The sequence below is a fragment of the Coffea arabica genome, chromosome 5e, assembly GCF_036785885.1.
Source record: "Coffea arabica cultivar ET-39 chromosome 5e, Coffea Arabica ET-39 HiFi, whole genome shotgun sequence".
In the NCBI taxonomy this organism is placed as follows: Eukaryota; Viridiplantae; Streptophyta; class Magnoliopsida; order Gentianales; family Rubiaceae; genus Coffea; species Coffea arabica.
Window position 1 is genome coordinate 42,649,866 of NC_092318.1, and position 17,907 is coordinate 42,667,772.

The following is a 17,907-nucleotide window of genomic DNA, read 5'->3' on the forward strand; positions in this document are numbered from 1 at the left end:
ATTCAAATTTGCTTTGCTCTACTGGCCTTTAGACATGGGTATATATAGAGGCTTAATTCCTTAAAGGCACTACCAAAAGTAGTAAGTTGGCAATAGGGTTTTCAATTCTCACTACGTAATTAATGCATGCACTGTTGCATGGCTTGTACGACACGTTCGAGTTGTTGGGGAGATAAGAGAAATTGAGGCGGGAACATTAAATGAAGAGATATTCAAAGTCAAATCCAATGGATCGCTTGTGCTTGTTTTCAATTCCACCGACAAGGATTTACTAAGTTATTTTACTCCAAATTGACACGCTACGATTAATGCATATGGAAACTGTGGTCACTGGGGCCAATCGGCCATAAATTTCTTCTTATATCCATGTTCTTGAAGTAAATGGCCTTCCCCTTTAAACCTTTCTATTTGTTTTTGCAAGTGTATCCTTATATTTTATTATTTTATACTATATAAGAACGAGTTTAGGACAAAGATGGTTTTAGATTTCAACCGCAAGTGTGGGGCTATTTTGGGAATGTTAGAGTGTTTGAAGTGTAATTGGAGCATTGAATACAAGTCATTACAACTTTAATTTCACTATAATTACTTATATAACATTTCAGACATTTAAGGTTAGGTGCAGGTTTGATATGTTATAATATTTGGTGCCAAGTTGAGTATCAAGTACAACTGAATTAAGCTTGTGTTTTGATAGAATTACATAAAAGCCCTTTTAATCATTTATTATACTAACATCCAAACCTTCCAATTTCCTGAAAACCTTTCTCATACGTTAAGGAATTAATTGGATGTTTACATAATTGGATTTTAATTACAATTAATTAACTTAATTGTTATTTGAACAATCATTATCATATTTATGCCCCCATGTTAAGCCGATACCCTTTCTTCTTTTTCGGTTTCACCTCTTTGGTTTTATTATGGCTATTAAATATTTGGTGGAAGGCATAGGTTTTCCTTTAAATTGAGGTGAGTTCTTTGGGTTAGTCTTCTTCGAATGTAGTTTTTTTTTTCTGATGAGTGGTTTATTCAAGAACTCAATATAGTTTGCTTTTTGATACTTCTAATTCCAAAAACTGACTAATTGTATTATTTTCCTTAGTAGATCCTAGAGATTCTGTCTCTGATTTGAGATAATGTTGTCACTTTCTAAAATAATCAGAAAAGCAATTTTATCATCTTTTTCTCCTCGGCCAAGGTATTATCTCTTTATTTAAGTCAAATAACTTTATTTCTCATGAACTTTCTCCTATTATTTTTGACTCCAGGGATCTGTTGACTACATTCCAGCAGTTATGTTTTTACCATAACTACCGCAAAGCAAACAAATGTGTAGACATGCTAGCGAATTGGGGAAGAAGCATCAATGAAGACTCCACCTTTTTTTAATCCTATCCTGATTTTGTCCTTCCCTTACTTTTGCAAGACTTAAAAGGGTGTCATCAACACACGGATGACTTTACTTTAACTATTACTCTATAGACTTTGACTTTGTTTTAATGCATCTTTATTTTACTAAAAAAAAAAGACTTTCTTATATGTCGTGATTCACCACCTACACATACCGTCACATACTATATATCATTCAAACTAAATCATGTAGAAGCATGATATATTTTGACAGTTCTCGAAAGAAAGGAGTTTGAATTTCCAGAATTCCCGATGTCTTGTTGTTACCAAGTAGCTAGGAATCCAAATTCCCAAGTGGAAAAAAAAAGAAAAAAGAAAAGGGTATGATCCGACAATTACCATGAAGAAACCCCAACCTTGACATCTTCTTCTAAGGTCTCAGATTGCTTGAAAACGCTAATCAGTATTGTTGAAACTAAGGTATGAAAAATCGATGAAAGCGATTGAAACTTGAGGGTTTGAGGCAATAGGCATATGGGTGTCGGCTTTGCAATAAGTATAGCAAGAAGGGATGGAGTTGAGGCCTGGTGATTCTGCTGATAGTTTAATGCTTGACAAATTTTTTGATGGTTGAACAGAATTATTATGGCATTGTATATTATGGATATAGTATGGTTCAAGTAGTTATTTTTTCATGTAATATGATTTGGAATTCATCTTGTGTTTATTTTAACTGAGAATTTTATGATTGTAAAATTTATTAACTTAGAATTTTGTACTTCATTGAAACTAAAAAAAAAAATTAATCATGCTACATAGTACTAAAATGTCATTTGCACTCTATTTGCTTTCCCTGTTATGATCTCGTTCTTGTATTCTAATGTTTATATAGTTTCAAATACAAAAAATTTACTTTTTATGCTATCTAAAAGAATTTGCAGTGGAACTTGATGAGTTTAAATGCTTTAGCTATAGCACCATTTTGATTGCATTGTATGAATTCATTTACTCATAATTGTATGTTGTACAATGATAAATAATGTTTCTTGATTTGATTGAAGCAACTATTATCTATAGTTCAAACGAGTCAATTAAGTAGAGTTGCTATATTGAATACTCATACAAGTAAACATTAGAAAATATCATTAAGCAGTTTCTACCTATAGTTTGCAATTCGAATTCATATGAGGAATTTCTTCTGATTTTAGTTACCATTTTCTACAATTTCAAATTTAGAACATATTATTTGCACCAATTTTTTATAATCAAGATAGTTTCAATTCAGATCTTTAACAATTATGCAGATTTGAACTTATTTATGAGATTATAAAGAAATGCCCCTAGCAAAAAACACCAAATCTGAATAGTTTCTACAAAACTTTGAAAAAGACCACTTAAGTTTCTTATCTATCTATCATTTTTGGGCATTATTATCTCTGTAAGAAACATGTGATTAAGTCGTATTATGCCCACCAAATTATATAAATAGTTAGTCTAAAATAAAATTATTTTAGATTAGATTGGACGCAAAGTGATTGATGGATAAACTTGACTTGATAATTCAGGTTGACCTTAAGTTGAGGGAGAAATCAGAAGCATTACTTAAGGGATCTTTCACGAACATATATAGATTCGAGAGATGAGGGGTCCAATTGATACTTTAAAATGTTTTATCATCTTGGATAAGTTTTAGAAGAGACTTTTGGATAATTTTCAATTGCACTTTAAACATTTTTACCTTTTCAAACTACCCTTATCTTTGTGATTGAAATTCAAACATAACCTTTGATCACAACGGATTCTTACATAGTATAATGATAAGGATGTTTCATTGCATATTATTTTATTGACTCACTATGTAACTTATGTTTTTTCTATTAAAATCACATGATAAAATCATCATACTTCAGTTCCTATACTACAAAATATTTAACAATAATTATTAATTATCTTGAATTACAAACACCAAATTCCCGCGCGTCGCGCGGGCTGTCCCTCCCTAGTTATTATTATTAGTTTGTATCCTATTAAGTGAAACTAGGTATATCTCGGATGATGGGTTTAATAATTGTTAGAGCAATTAATGATAAAATTCCAGCATTTTGATAATGAATGGTAAAGTTGGAATTTGAAGAAAATTTGATTATGTAGTAGTTCAATAAATAGATGACTTAAAATAAATTTACTAGAGGAAAGGGTACACAGAAAAAGGAAAAAAAATCTATGGTAGTCAATTGAAGTTATGTTAAGTTCATCAATAGAGCGTGTTTTGTTGGACAGTATTGGTTATTTGCTGCAATTAGCAAGTTTTATTAGTCTTCAAGTGTAAGCGCGTGTGTGTCGCGTGTGTGTTTTTTTTCTTTTTGGAGAGGTTAGTATCTTTTTACCCTTGTTTTGAGGGTCAAAGAGGAATACTTAAAGTTGCAAGAAAATGTTTAAACCTCTAAAAACTATGTGTAGAGATAAATTTTTTTATTTTTTACAATTTTAATATCTGCATTTATTATTTTAAAATTACTATTTTATGATCTATATTGTCTAATGCAATATGCATTTGGCACTGACAATTGTTGAGGTCAAATATTAAAACAAGAGTAAATATTGACAGCGTATACACTATCATCGTTAGATTCATGATATGTGTACAAAAGTTGAATTTCAAATTCAAAATTTGTATATTTGTCATTCATCTAACGCTAAAGCGTAGAAAAGATTCATTATTAAAACAATACCAAGCCAATTATTAGGATGGAAGGATTACTAGCTACTTAAATGTAGCCATTATACTGTCAATTAAAAAAAATGTAGCCATTGTCAAATACTGTTGAATAATTAGACTTTAACGTACATTGGTCAAGTTTAAATTTCTTTGACATAAATATCCATTAATGTATGTTTGACAAGATCAAATTTCAATGTCAACGACCACGGAAAATCTCCATACTGGCGATCTGATCGCCGTTATGGGAAAAAAAGCGGCGGATCAACTGTTCACATGGTTGTATACAGTTAGGGTGGTCAACCGTTGACGCCTTATCCTGGTGCATTTGCGCTTTTTAATTGACAATAATACTAACAAATAATGCTAATTAGTTTATACCAATTTAGGAATAACTAAGATGCATTACCTTTTCACAAAAGAAAAAGAAAAAGAAAAAGAAAAAGCCTAAGATGCATTACCTTTTCACTAGTTAGTTTTTATATGAGTGCATCTGTATTTACTTTGAAGTATATGGTTTTCGAAAGTATTATTTTTCAAGCTTAAGACTCATGGTTTTTTTTTCTTTTCTCTTTTTTTTTTTTTGCATGAGAAAAGAGAAATAAAGGTTTGGTATTACTTGGGCAAGTCAGTTTGATTTCCTTGACTGTGAGATTACGTCTCCTTTTTTGACTTAATTTTTCCTACCATTATCTTCCAAACATGTTCTGAAATAGTCTGTTTTATGTTCCAATGTCCGCCGTTGGTATCTATATTTAGCCATGAAGCTAGAACCCAAAAGAACTTCACTGATGAAAAGGTAAATATTAGGGCGATTCTGGTAGCTTAAATGCCTTTAGGGTGCAACAAGATTTGAGGTGAAAGATAATTGGATTTAAGCTATGACAAGAATTGTGAGATTGTTTGTAGTCTACGGCAAAAATGGCCCCTGGATTTGGCTTAAAATGACTATCGACATAATTAGACCAAATTTCTGAATGTTAATATTTTCTATCCTGATTTTGAAGTTTTTGTTCTAATCTAATTTTTGGTAATTTAACCTAATTCTTGTAATCTTATAAGATTCATATATTTCATTCTGCTAAGCATTTGACGTAAAATATGCTTTGCCAATATAGAGATGTCATAGCGAACTCAAATATTTGTGTCAAGGAAATAATCGTTTTAGGCTATTTCTTCACTTTAATCGGAATTAGAATTGAAATCATACTTGTCTGAATGATTGTCTTTAGCAAAATGTATAGAATTGTCTTTAGTTCAAAAGCCTCGCACATACTTGAGAATTGAGTCTGATAGAGTCAATAATAGCAATGCACTTTGTAAAACGAAGGCCATTGTCTAGAAGGAAATTTAGCACTTGGACGAGAATTTCCCAGATTCTCATCAAAACCGAAGGAAACAGCACACAGCAGAGACAAAATCAGCTATCAATGAAATCAGTTAACCAAAAGATTGGAATTAATTAATAAGCCTGTTTTGGTATAATTTTGAAGAGCCAAACGAGGTCCAAATGTTTCAGTAAATTCGCATCATTTTGGTTCTTCAGTAAAATTTACGCATAATAAAAAGTTTCCTTTTGGAAGTAAAATATGTTAGATGCCAAATTTACACAATATTTGTCAAATTAGATTCACGGAAATCAATGAGCTGAGCATCGGGTTTTATAGGTCTCGTTACACAAGTGCATAAAATGACGGATGATTAGCAGATCTTGCACAAAAAGGGAACAAGGAAATCGGGAAGTGTTTAATTAGTTATTTATTTAATAGGACATACGTACTTTTTTTTTTCCAAGATTTCCATAATATGCAACTGATTTATGGAAATTAACGAGCTCCACCCCACTATGTATAGGCCAGGGAGGTAATACTTAGACATGGGATTCAAGAAAACAAAGTGCAACACTTGAACTAGTCCTGCATGGACATAATTAAAATCCACCACCACTACCACCACCTCCTCCGAATCCTCCACCGCCTCCAACGCCTCCGCCTGCTCCACCTCCTACACCCGCTCCAGCACCAAATCCACCACCATGTCCAAAACCTCCTCCGAGGCCTCCTCCTCCTCCACCACCTCCACCTCCACCACCACCGCCTCCACCACCACCTCCAATGCCACCTCCTACTCCGCCACCTGCTCCAAAACCTCCCCCATGGCCAGAACCGCCACCGACACCACCTCCTTGGCCGCCGCCTCCTCCAGCACCTCCACCAATGCCTCCTCCGACACCTCCTCCTGCTCCAAATCCACCACCATGACCTGACCCACCCCCAATGCCACCACCTTCACCACCGCCAAACCCTCCTCCTCCACCAACTCCGCCACCTGCACCTCCGCCAACACCACCTCCAGCTCCAAACCCACTGCCACCACCAACTCCTCCGACTCCAAATAACCCTCGTCCTTTCCTTCCCCTACCACTACAACCCCTCCTACCAATTCCACAACCATCTTCCTTCAATTCTTTGTTAAGCTTGCCATCACCAAGAGTTGTTACACTCAACTCTAACACAATGCTCAAGAGAAGAAGAAACACAAAGACACATTTTCTCGAAGATGAACCCATATTGCTAACAAGGTTCACACTTCGCAGTTCAATTTGGCGTGCTCTATTGCACCCCAAGACTTGGCATTTATATAGGCTTCACCTTACTAGCGAAAGTGCCAAGATTGTCAATACACCGTTAATGTAAGCATTAAAAATTCTTACTCAACGCGTCACAGCCGTTGGGGAGATATGGCGGGAGCCATTAATTAATGAAGTGACCATCAAAGTCAATCTCTGATGCATCTTTGGAGCATATTTTCAAATCTGTTGACAAAAAAAAAAAAAAGGAAAAGTATTACTGAGTCGGTGTTTCTCATGCATTCAAGTGTAAGAATACAACTTCTTGTTTTTTACAGACATAACTTGCATATTACCTTTCAAATTGCGCAAGTTAATTTCAACCCACTTGGCACAAATATTTAGAGCTTTGCTTGCACAGCAACCAAATTTATTAGCCACCTGCATATCTGCTTGTGATGGACTCATGATAAGCCACGACATCAAGTATTTTACCATGCTACAACGTGCAAGTAGTAATATTTTTTTTTCCCTTTTCTTGCTCTTGTCCTTGGCGCTGAGATCATTGAGAAGGCAGCAGTCTTTGCATAGAGTCCTACATTGCTGATTACAACTCCATTGTTGAACAACGATGCATTACGTGTCTTGAGACGACTAGGGATGGCCAAAATGGCCCGTATTTCTGGTGGAGATTTTCTGACACGATTTCAGTATTTTCTCCAATTCTGGCAACATCTCCAATTATATATCCAAAATTGTGCTTGCAAAATAATAGGAAGAATGGCCATGACACACAACATTCTTGTTGGTTAAGACACTTTTTTTTTTTTTTTTTTTGCTTTTTGGGGGATTTTGACATATGATACTCTAGAGCTATCACTTCGGCATCATTTCTTTTTCAAATGTACCTTTTAATTGAATTACAAACTTTGCAATGGTTGTGCTAATAATTTTTTTTCTTTACAAAGGGAATTTTCTATAACTCTCGGAGTTGTAATTTCACGTAAAATTGTCCCTTAGACAACAATTATGGTTGTGGAAAACAACTAACGCAATTTTAAGTTGTAAAAGATGTTACTCTTGACGGCTAAAATGGCTCAAGTAGTCAAAGAGATTAAAGACAACTACTAGTTGAGAACTAAGCTCGGAACTTGTGGTTCGGGGAGGTTTTTGGTTTATAAAGTCAATGGAAAGTGATTGAAGGAAATGGCATTAACATTATTACATAGAAGAGGATGGATTCGTCAAAATTGTGTGTGTGTGTGTGTGTGTGTGCAGATTTATGTGTATTGAGAGATGTTGTAAACTATTATCCTGTTATCCATGATTATTATATAAGTAGAATTTCTTCGTAGCATTTATTAAAGATATATCTTACAACTAATTTAGTTAACATTAACTCAGTCTTAAAGGCGAAGAAAACTGTCTTTCTTTCCCATTGGATAATACGCTCATTGAAGTCAACTAACCAGTATTTGTTTGACCTTAATTTTGGGGCATGGTGACTATATACAGTCTATAGAACCAGTGATCAATTGGCAGTCTTTATTTGACATTTTGCGTGTAGAATCATTTGTGGATTACTTTTGAAAAAGTAATCATCAACTTGAGGCACTGCTGCGAAATCTCCTGCATCTCTTATTTTGACAATAGTCGGCAGAAAATTCCAATAAGACATATTGAAAAATGAAAAAAAAAAAAAAACGCTGGAGCAGTAACTCGTTCATTAAAGTTGGTAATCTATTTGGACTATAGTTGCATCAAAGACGCTGCAATTTTCGAATGTTATGAGATCATGAGACTGTTTGCTTTTCATGGATAGGTATATCTAAAATTTTAGAGATATGATTAGAATTAAATTGAGAGACAAACTTTTATCAAAATTATGAAATACTATAATGGTTCATAAGCGCCTGTAGCTCTCAAAGTTATAAACGTATGTAATCCTAATATGTTCTAATCCATTATAACCTGTCAATTGCCAAAACAATTTTCTCTTGATCCTACACCAAATCTAGCTCCTGCCTCAAGTCAATTAAGTCACTAGAGGCAACAGCAAAATTTCTATTAGCTCCAAGAATGTTGGCATATTAAATCAAGACTCAAAATTAGAAATTTTTTATATTGTTATTTAGTAGTGTTTCAGTTAAGTTAGGGTTTTAGTAAATCTATTGGAGTCAAGTTATGGTAGTTTCATTGTTTAGAAATGAATATTTTATTAGGAAATTTCTTATGGTTATAAGGCTTGTTTACTAAGTCATGTAGTTTATAAATAGGGAGTCTTATTATTATTGTCAGTTGAGAAGAGCGAAGGATTGCCCAGTCTGGGTTCGGTCCGGTGGTTGTAGCCCAGTTGGGTGAGAGCCACCAACCAAGGATCGAATCCCAGTCGTTACCATTGACCGATGATGTCGGGCAGCCTCTCGCGGTCACGCAGTGGGATTAGTTGGGGCGTACGGTAACCAGTCCTCGGCCCCAGATACCCACTGTGATGAAAAAAAAAAAAAAAAAAGAGAAGAGCGAAGGATTAAGAGTCTTGTTCTTATGATCTGAGTAATAGATTATCATTGATATTATTCCTCTTCTTCCACACATATTTTTATGTGTGTAAATTGCCTCTCCATATGCATTGATTTTATGAAATATATCTCCTATATATTTTTGGTGAATTTTTTTAGTTCTACAAAGAAGCACTCTAATTCTTGCTCACCTGCCACTGCTCCTTTCCGACCAAAATCACAATCACCATTGCCACGTGCGATTGCACTCAAGTCCAAGGCAATGCTCAAGAGAAGAAGCAACACACAAAACCATCGTTGAGAGAAACGCATATTCTTTACATTAACTGACTCAAAAGGATTGAAGTTAAAATCTACGTAGTACTAAAGATTGTCCTCCCAGTATAAATATATCTGCTTCGACGTATATGATTTCTCAGTGTATTCATTTTAAAGCATTATGAATCGCAGCCTTTTTATTTGTTTTTATTTTCAACAAAAAAGAAAAATAGCTGATTGGTCTTAGTGAGGGCAAGTTGCATTTCCTTGAGTGTAAGACTATTTGTCAAGTAAATTTCCAAATTAGTCTATTTTTTGTTCCATTGTCCATGGTCGCTATTTGTATTTAATCATGAAGATAGAACCAAAAATAAAAATAAATAAAAATAAAAGATTAGGGTAAATATTAGGGTAATTTTGGTGCCTAACAACCTTTTAGGATGCAACAAACCCAGAATATTGAATATTGTCCAGTTATAGTTGTTTCTTATTTATTGAATATTGTGGGTCATATATAGGGTGTTTAGCCACTGTATTCAATTGTAAAGAGTGAGAGACAAAATTAATAGATACTATTCAGACTTTTGGGAGTTCTAAAATTAGGGTGGATTTGACTCCCATTAACATTTCAAGTCAGGGCATGCCAATAGAACTATAAATCATTTATAAAGACTCTTACAGTCGCTCGCCAACACATGTTTACGGGATCATAAGTCATTTATAGAAATTCTTACGTACCGCTCATCAATACAACTCTCACATCGACAGTCGAATTCAAACATACAACCTTTTGTGAAGAAGTGACTTATCCTTGTCAATTGAACCCACTTGTAGTGGCAATCAAATCCATCTACATTCAATGTCCCATGTTTGCCAATATAGGAATGCCATTGTCAACTCAAATAATTGCTTGCACCCATGGAAATAATGTTTTAGGCTGTTTCTTCATTTCAATTGGAATCAGAACTGAAATCTTGCAAGTTGTGATCAAAATTTTCTTAACAATTGTCTTTAGCAAAATGCATAGAATTCATTCTTTTCGAGTTCCATAATTTGGTTCAAATATTTCGCATGTACTTTAGAATTGAGCCTCATAGAGCTAATAGTAACAATTTATTAATGGGCCATAGAACCTGGTTAAGACCAAAAGGAAAAAAAAAAAAAAGAACAGTTTAGTTTTGTAAAAAGAAGGAATAAGCGCCCTAGAGACAAAATCAGCAAGCAGTGAAATCCATTAAACAAAAGACTGGAATAAGCAGGTATAATTTTGAAGAACCAAATGAGGTCTAAATTTTTCAGTAGTTTCACATCTTTTTGGTTTGTCAGTAAATTTTTCTGTAAGAAGGATTTTTTTGCAAGCTAAAATATGTTAAAGATCGAATTCGCTCAGTATTTGTCAAATTCCATTCTGGGAAATCAGTGAGCAGCATCAGCTTTTGACTCCAAAGGATATACAATTGGCTTTTGGAGATCAAATACTATCAAATACTACCCATAGAAGTGTCTACACCAATTGGTAAACTAGCTTTTGTCTTGCTTAATATATTTGTCTTTCAATAAGCCATGAGAATTAATAATTCTGGGAACATATTAATATGATATTATTCAAACTATATTACTATTTCAGTTTATTCTAACTTCAGTAATTGTGAAAACTTTTCGCCTTAACCAGAATGGATGTTTCAAAAGAAGAAGAAGAAGAAGAAGACTAGAAGACTAGTATCAGATCTTGCATAAAAAGGAAACAAGGAAACGTTTAGTAGGGCATGTAAATCATGCATTAATTGTTTCTCGAACAGGACCTACGTCCTTTTATCCAAAATTTCCATATTAAAGGAAATCAACGAGCTCCACCGAACCATAGACTAGGGTGGTGGTAATACATACGTTCAAGAAAACAAAGGACCAAGGTTGAACTAATCCCAGTAGACATGTTTTAGTTTCCACCACCACCACCTCCTCCTCCGAATCCTCCACCGCCTCCAACTCCTCCACCTGCTCCACCTCCTACACCTCCTCCAGCACCAAATCCACCACCATGTCCAGAACCTCCTCCAGCTCCACCTCCAATGCCACCTCCTACTCCACCACCTGCTCCAAAACCTCCACCATGGCAAAAACCGCCACTGACACCACCTCCTTCACCACCACCACCGCCACCGCCACCGCCACCGCCGCCGCCGCCGCCACCGCCTCCTGCACCTCCACCAATGCCTCCACCTACTCCTCCTCCTACTCCAAGTCCACCACCATGACCTGACCCACCGCCAACACCACCACCTCCACCACTGCCAAACCCTTCTCCACCAACTCCGCCACCTGCACCTCTACCAACACCACCTCCTGCTCCGAACCCACCACCCTTTCCAGCACCACTACCAACTCCTCCACCTTTACCACCTCCAAAACCTTCTCCATCCCTGCACCACCACAACACCGCCTCCGGCTCCAAACCCTCCACCTTTTCCAACACCACCACCAACTCCTCCACCTTCACCGCCTCCAAAACCTCCTCCACCCCTTGCACCACCACCTACTCCACTCCCTGCACCACCACCAACACCACCTCCAGCTCCAAACCCTCCACGTTTTCCAGCACCACCACCAATTCCTCCACCTTTACCGCCTCCAAAACCTCCTCCGCCACCTGCAGCTCCACCAACACCACCTCCTGCTCCAAACCCACCACCCTTTCCAGCACCACCACCAAATCCTCCACCTTTACCACCTCCAAAACCTCCTCCACCACCTACTCCACCCCCTGCACCACCACCAACACCACCTCCGGCTCCAAACCCTCCATTTTTTCCAGCAGCACCACCAACTCCTCCACCTTCACCGCCTCTGAATCCTCCTCCGCCACCTGCACCACCACCTACTCCACCCCTGGCACCACCACCAACACCAACACCAACACCACCTCCTGCTCCAAACCCTCCACCTTTTCCTGCACCACCACTAAATCCTCCACCTCCACCACCTCCAAACCTCCTCCAACTCCACCTAACCCTCGCCCTTCCTTTCCCCTACTACCACAGTTTCATGACACCAAAGCATTAGCTTTTACATGCATTACTACAGCAGTGATTATTAATATCATTAAACTTTCAAACAGGAAAATAGGCAAAAAAAAAAAATGTACTCCATGTTTCTCATTACAACCGTTTGCATTCCACTACAAAATTGGCCAAAGTATCAAAAGGGCAAAAACTAGAGGTCCTTGTGCTTGGCCTTCGTCATTATCTATTTAGTCGAATTAATATTAAATATAATTAAACAATCCAAAAGAGACAAATCAATAAATCTTTCATCCTGGCATTCATATTTGCAAAAATACAATATTTATTGAAGTAATATAAACTATCTGTGTGCATATTTGTACCTTCACAATCACTTATTATATAAATGTCAGAATCCGAAGAATCTGTACGGCCTTGTTCATCATCATCAGAGCTCTCTATATATTGAACAATATCTTTTCCTGCATCCACATCATAATCAAAATTCAGCCCAGAAAAAAAAGGACACGTCCTTTGAAGAAGAATTCAAAAAACAACAATAAGCATCTATAAATCTATTTCCTCAAAAAACCCAGAAATATGAAAGCTAAAAAAAAGAATCCCATTTCGATTTTAATGAACCAAATGATCAAGCAAAGAGTAGTAGATAAGGAAATAAAGAAAGACAAACAGCAAGTCAGCAACCAATAAACAGCAGGGTTCTTGGAACGGTACCTTTTGAAGCTCGAGAACGGAGATTCATCCCTAAAACAAGAAGGAAAATGAAAAGTAGGATTAGGGATTTTCTGGGTTTTCCAAATTAGAACGAAAATTTGGGTTTTCTTGACTTTGAAGAAGAAGGGGGAAAGGGGTCACTCAACAGTCGTGTGCGTGTTTTCGGCTTAGTTTGGGAGTTTATGAAGGAAGAGAAAAGAAAAGATAGCTTAGGAAAGAAAGGAAGAGAAGGGAAAAGATGCATATTTCGTTTGGGAGTTTAATGAAAGAAAAGAAAAAAAATATCTTTCTTTTATTTGAGAGTTGGAGAGATATGGAAAGAAAGGATTTTATGAGAATATAACTTTACATATTTGCCCTTTCTATTTGTAAATCAAAGTCCAAAAATTAGCTTTCTTGTTCCCATAAATAGAATATTTGGACAAGACAAATTTCTAAAACAATTGCATATACATTCCCACATGGTGAATAATACAACAAATTTCTTGCTGGACTTCGATTCTCTTGCATGCATGTAAATCGCCTCAAGTCCTTGTAGTGTCTTTTAGGTATTCTTGACATATGATTTTGATATTGACCGGAAATGCCATTATACATGTTTCAGCTAGTGTTTTTGCTAAGTTGAAACTCAAGTTTACCACTAATTATTCGATTATCTCAATCTTCACTTCTTCACCACTTGATCCATCCTAATGTTTATAAAATTTTATTTGTTGATGGTTAATGCACTGACAAGCATGACGTTTGGCATTTAATATTGAAAGTTTTCATCATTTGATCTTTTTTTTTGTTTTTTTTAAAAGAAAAATCATTCCAATAAACGTATTTGAGAGTAAATATCAAATAAGAACTTGGGACTCTCAAATAGCCAATACGTTCGGGGGAGCCTGGGGACTTTGGCTCAACTCCAGAGTAACCACATCCCACAACAGCTACACGTATTTGAGAGTCCTTACCAAAGTTCTGGCGCTCTAATGCTCTAAGTTTTTCATCAACCATCTGAATTTCAAGAAGACCAAGACAATACCAATTATTCTAATTTACATGCTGCATTACTGTTTGAAGTAATTACTGAATAACTAATGCTCAGTAGTACATATACTAACGCGAGCATCTTCAAGAGTAGAAAATGGCAATGCATACTCTGCAGCACCAGGCACAGATTCAAGCTTTGCCTAAGCACCTAGTGCAAGTACCAACCTGGCTGCCCAAGCACAAAAAAACTAACAATTTAGTACAGTCCAATTCATTCATCCACACCGCTACCTCTGCCAGGAACATATAAACATAGATAAAATATTTTACTCAAAAAAGAAAGAGACTTTGGTTGTTAGCAAGAACCAATAAGTGTGTTTATTGGTTGAAAGACAATATTACTAAGTGTGTTTACTCTGGAGTTGAGCTGGTACCATAAAATACATAAACAAGATATACGTGGAATGCAACCCAAGTCAATAAAATGCCATGCAACCAAGTGAACTCAAAATATACATAAACCAGGTTTACATGGAATGCAACTAGGTTTCCTGTAGCATTCAGATTTCCGAATTCACATGAGCATTTACTCCTGATACAAAATAATTCTATCAATTTCTAAACAAAAATACACCCAATGATCTACATATTTTCAAAACATGAAATGTCCAGTGGGTAATTGGAATCATCTCCAATTTCCAAAACTAGCTTATATCTTCAAAAGTATTTGGTTTGGCTGCATGTCAAGAACCAATATCAAGAAAAGCAATGTGGTGCCTACTAAGAAACCGCCAAAGTTTACAACCCTATACACACGCACACAGAGATACAAAGACATGCGCGTGCAAAATCCCCACAATGTAATGTACCTCCGACATTTTAAGAGTTAATCTAACTCACCATCTCAGTTATTATCGGACAAATTACTTACCAATTACCAAATTTTTCCATAGTAAAACTCACAGTTTCATGACACCAAAGCATTAGCTTTTACATGCATTACTACAGTAGTGATTATTAACATAATTAAACTTTCAAACAGGAAAATAGGCAAAAAAAAAAAATGTACTCCATGTTTCTCATTACAACCGTGTGCATTCCACTACAAAATTGGCCAAAGTATCAAAAGGGCAAAAACTAGAGGTCCTTGTGCTTGGCCTTCGTCATTATATATTTAGTCGAATTAATATTAAATATAATTAAACAATCCAAAAGAGACAAATCAATAAATCTTTCATCCTGGCATTCATATTTGCAAAAATCAATATTTATTGAAGTAATATAAACTATCTGTGTGTGCATATTTGTACCTTCACAACCACTTATTATATAAATGTCAGAATCCGAAGAATCTGTACGGCCTTGTTCATCATCATCAGAGCTCTCTATATATTGAATAATATCTTTTCCTGCATCCACATCATAATCAAAATTCAGCCCAGAAAAAAAAAAGGACACGTCTTTTGAAGAAGAATTCAAAAACAACAATAGCATCTATAAATCTATTTCCTCAAAAAAACCCAGAAATATGAAAGCTAAAAAAAGACATCCCATTTCGATTTTAATGAACCAAATGATCAAGCAAAGAGTAGTAGATAAGGAAATAAAGAAAGACAAACAGCAAGTCAGCAACCAATAAACAGCAGGGTTCTTGGAACGGTACCTTTTGAAGCTCGAGAACGGAGATTCATCCCTAAAACAAGAAGGAAAATGAAAAGTAGGATTAGGGATTTTCTGGGTTTTCCAAATTAGAACGAAAATTTGGGTTTTCTTGACTTTGAAGAAGAAGGGGGAAAGGGGTCACTCAACAGTCGTGTGCGTGTTTTCTTGTCTTTCTACGTAAATCCCAATTACGCCAGTTGCTACTGAGATAAAGATAACGAACAATTACGGATTCAATTATCCCTATTTAGCAAAATAGCCTATGTGAATAATTAAATATTGCGCGTCTATTCAATCACTCACACGAGCTATAGCAATTAAAAGCAGGAAACATATAAATACCAATAAATTAAGGAAACAATTAAAATAAATTAGATCTCACAGTAATTGTTGAGCCAAGTCTGCAGTTGTCCCCTTGACTAGAATTAAGAGGTTAGTCCTCCATTAATGGAGAACAACCATGCGAAAAAGCTAAGAAAAGAAAAACTAAAACTATCGATTCCTCCCAGTTCTCTGTACGTTTCCCCCTTTTTAAAGCCAAAAGGAAGTCTAATGCTATCTCTAGTGGTCCCCACACCAAATTCAAAGTCTTGTACGTTTCTTTTCCTAGAGTCCAAATGACTCATGCTTCTTATCCGTGGTCCCCGCACATGTGGACAAAGCCTCCAAAGTACTTGTTGTTCCAAATCTCTCTACGTTGCTTTCTTTGAAAAGCCCAAATGACTAAATGCCTTGCACTAGCTTGTGGTCCCCACCAATTCAAGGACCCAAAGGTTGAAGCCCTTAGAAGTCTGCATTTTTCCATACAAGTCCCTCCTTTTTGGTAATTTTCTGCTTCACTCCTGAAATTGATTCCAAATACCAAATATGAGTAAATATCAGCAATTAACACAATATTTGTCAGGGATAGAAGGGGAAATCAATAATAAATTTACTAACAAATTATACCCTATCAAAATTCCACAAATATAGTATATTAAGAAGCATAAAAACAAATGAAAATTAAACTAACCAATGGCTGACCCTATTTGTAAATTGCAATTTCAAACCAAATGTTAAGATAATCTCTTGAAGGTCTCACTGTGAACATATATATTTGTCTCCACTGACATTTATGTAACTACAATTCCAACCAGATTAGTTTATATATTGATCACTTTAACAATCTGATTAGGTTTAACTTCAATCCAATGCTCAAAGTACATGCACTACCCAGCACATAGCACATCACCGCTAACTACCGCTAACACCGCACTTAGCACAGCATGAATTTGTACTGGAAATGATGCTTGAAAATTTGAATGTTCAATATTGTTAGATTTCAACAAGAGAAAAAGACTACAAAATGAATCCTACATAACAATCTCCAATGCAAGTACGAGGGTATTAAAGACCAACAAGGGTAAGATAGTCAAAAATAAACAAAATGAAGGGCAATATAGACAAAAGATAGTATACCAAACACTTACCTAGTAAACTAATCAGAAACAAAAAACCAACAAACTTAACCTTCAACCCAAAAATTTCAAGAACTCCACCTACTAATGGTGCCCATAGGGGACCATTAGCCCTATTCCTAACTCCCACTCCCCCTCTTTTTTTTTTCCTTGACTTGGACCAATCATGTGGGAGGTAACTATACTTAAGCAATAGGCACTTTTGTCATTTCACTTTTTCCATCATTTGGATTTGGATCTTAAAAATAATAGAGGAAGTCAATCAAATTTGGCTAAACCATAAGGGCTAATTCATAATTGGAACCACTCTTCAAGTAATAAATGAACCATGATGACTATGTAATTACTAGGGCCAGTCTAGTGGTTTTGAGAGGACTTTTAGAGTCCATCTATTGTGAGGTTCAGAATTTGATGTGCACAATCGAGGGTGGAAGGGTATGAGAAGGGATAGAATGATTAAAAAAAAAATCATTGGGTCATGTTGGGGTGCAGATTAGTGTATTTGTTACATAAGATATAGAAATAGTTTTCTTTCTTCGAAGGGTCATGATGAGACGTGTATTTAGTTAATTATAGGATCAATATTTTGTCGCATCCAAATCGGGAGGAAACGGGAATAGGGTTAAAAGTGATTAGGCCTATCATTGGGTAGTTTCGGGTC

At 35.9% G+C, this 17,907-nt stretch overlaps 1 protein-coding gene and 1 long non-coding RNA gene across 2 annotated transcripts; both read right to left on the reverse strand.

The window, feature by feature from the left end:
- Positions 1 to 5,815: 5,815 nt before the first annotated feature.
- On the reverse strand, positions 5,816 to 12,491 carry LOC140007037 (uncharacterized). The gene is made up of 5 exons (XM_072049724.1): positions 12,486 to 12,491; positions 11,898 to 12,444; positions 11,570 to 11,761; positions 11,366 to 11,476; positions 5,816 to 6,478 (listed from the first exon to the last, which is right to left on the reverse strand). Exons 1-5 carry the CDS (start codon positions 12,489 to 12,491, stop codon positions 6,003 to 6,005), a joined length of 1,332 nt encoding a protein of 443 aa, XP_071905825.1. The 3' UTR covers positions 5,816 to 6,002.
- Positions 12,492 to 14,093: 1,602 nt separating this feature from the next.
- Positions 14,094 to 14,345, reverse strand: LOC140006292 (uncharacterized). Its single transcript, XR_011813933.1, has 2 exons — positions 14,259 to 14,345; positions 14,094 to 14,151 (listed from the first exon to the last, which is right to left on the reverse strand). It is a non-coding gene; the product is annotated as an uncharacterized lncRNA (long non-coding RNA).
- Positions 14,346 to 17,907: the final 3,562 nt, after the last annotated feature.

What these genes read in the sequence shown, in the direction of transcription:
- LOC140007037 (XM_072049724.1), bottom strand. An exon ending in CGGTGAAGGTGGAGGAGTTG is followed by an intron (nt 11,762 to 11,897) that starts GTGGTGGTGTTG and finishes GGTTCGGAGCAG; the next exon opens with GAGGTGGTGTTGGTAGAGGT. An exon ending in TGGCGGTGGCGGTGGCGGTG is followed by an intron (nt 11,477 to 11,569) that starts GTGGTGGTGAAG and finishes TTGGAGGTGGAG; the next exon opens with CTGGAGGAGGTTCTGGACAT.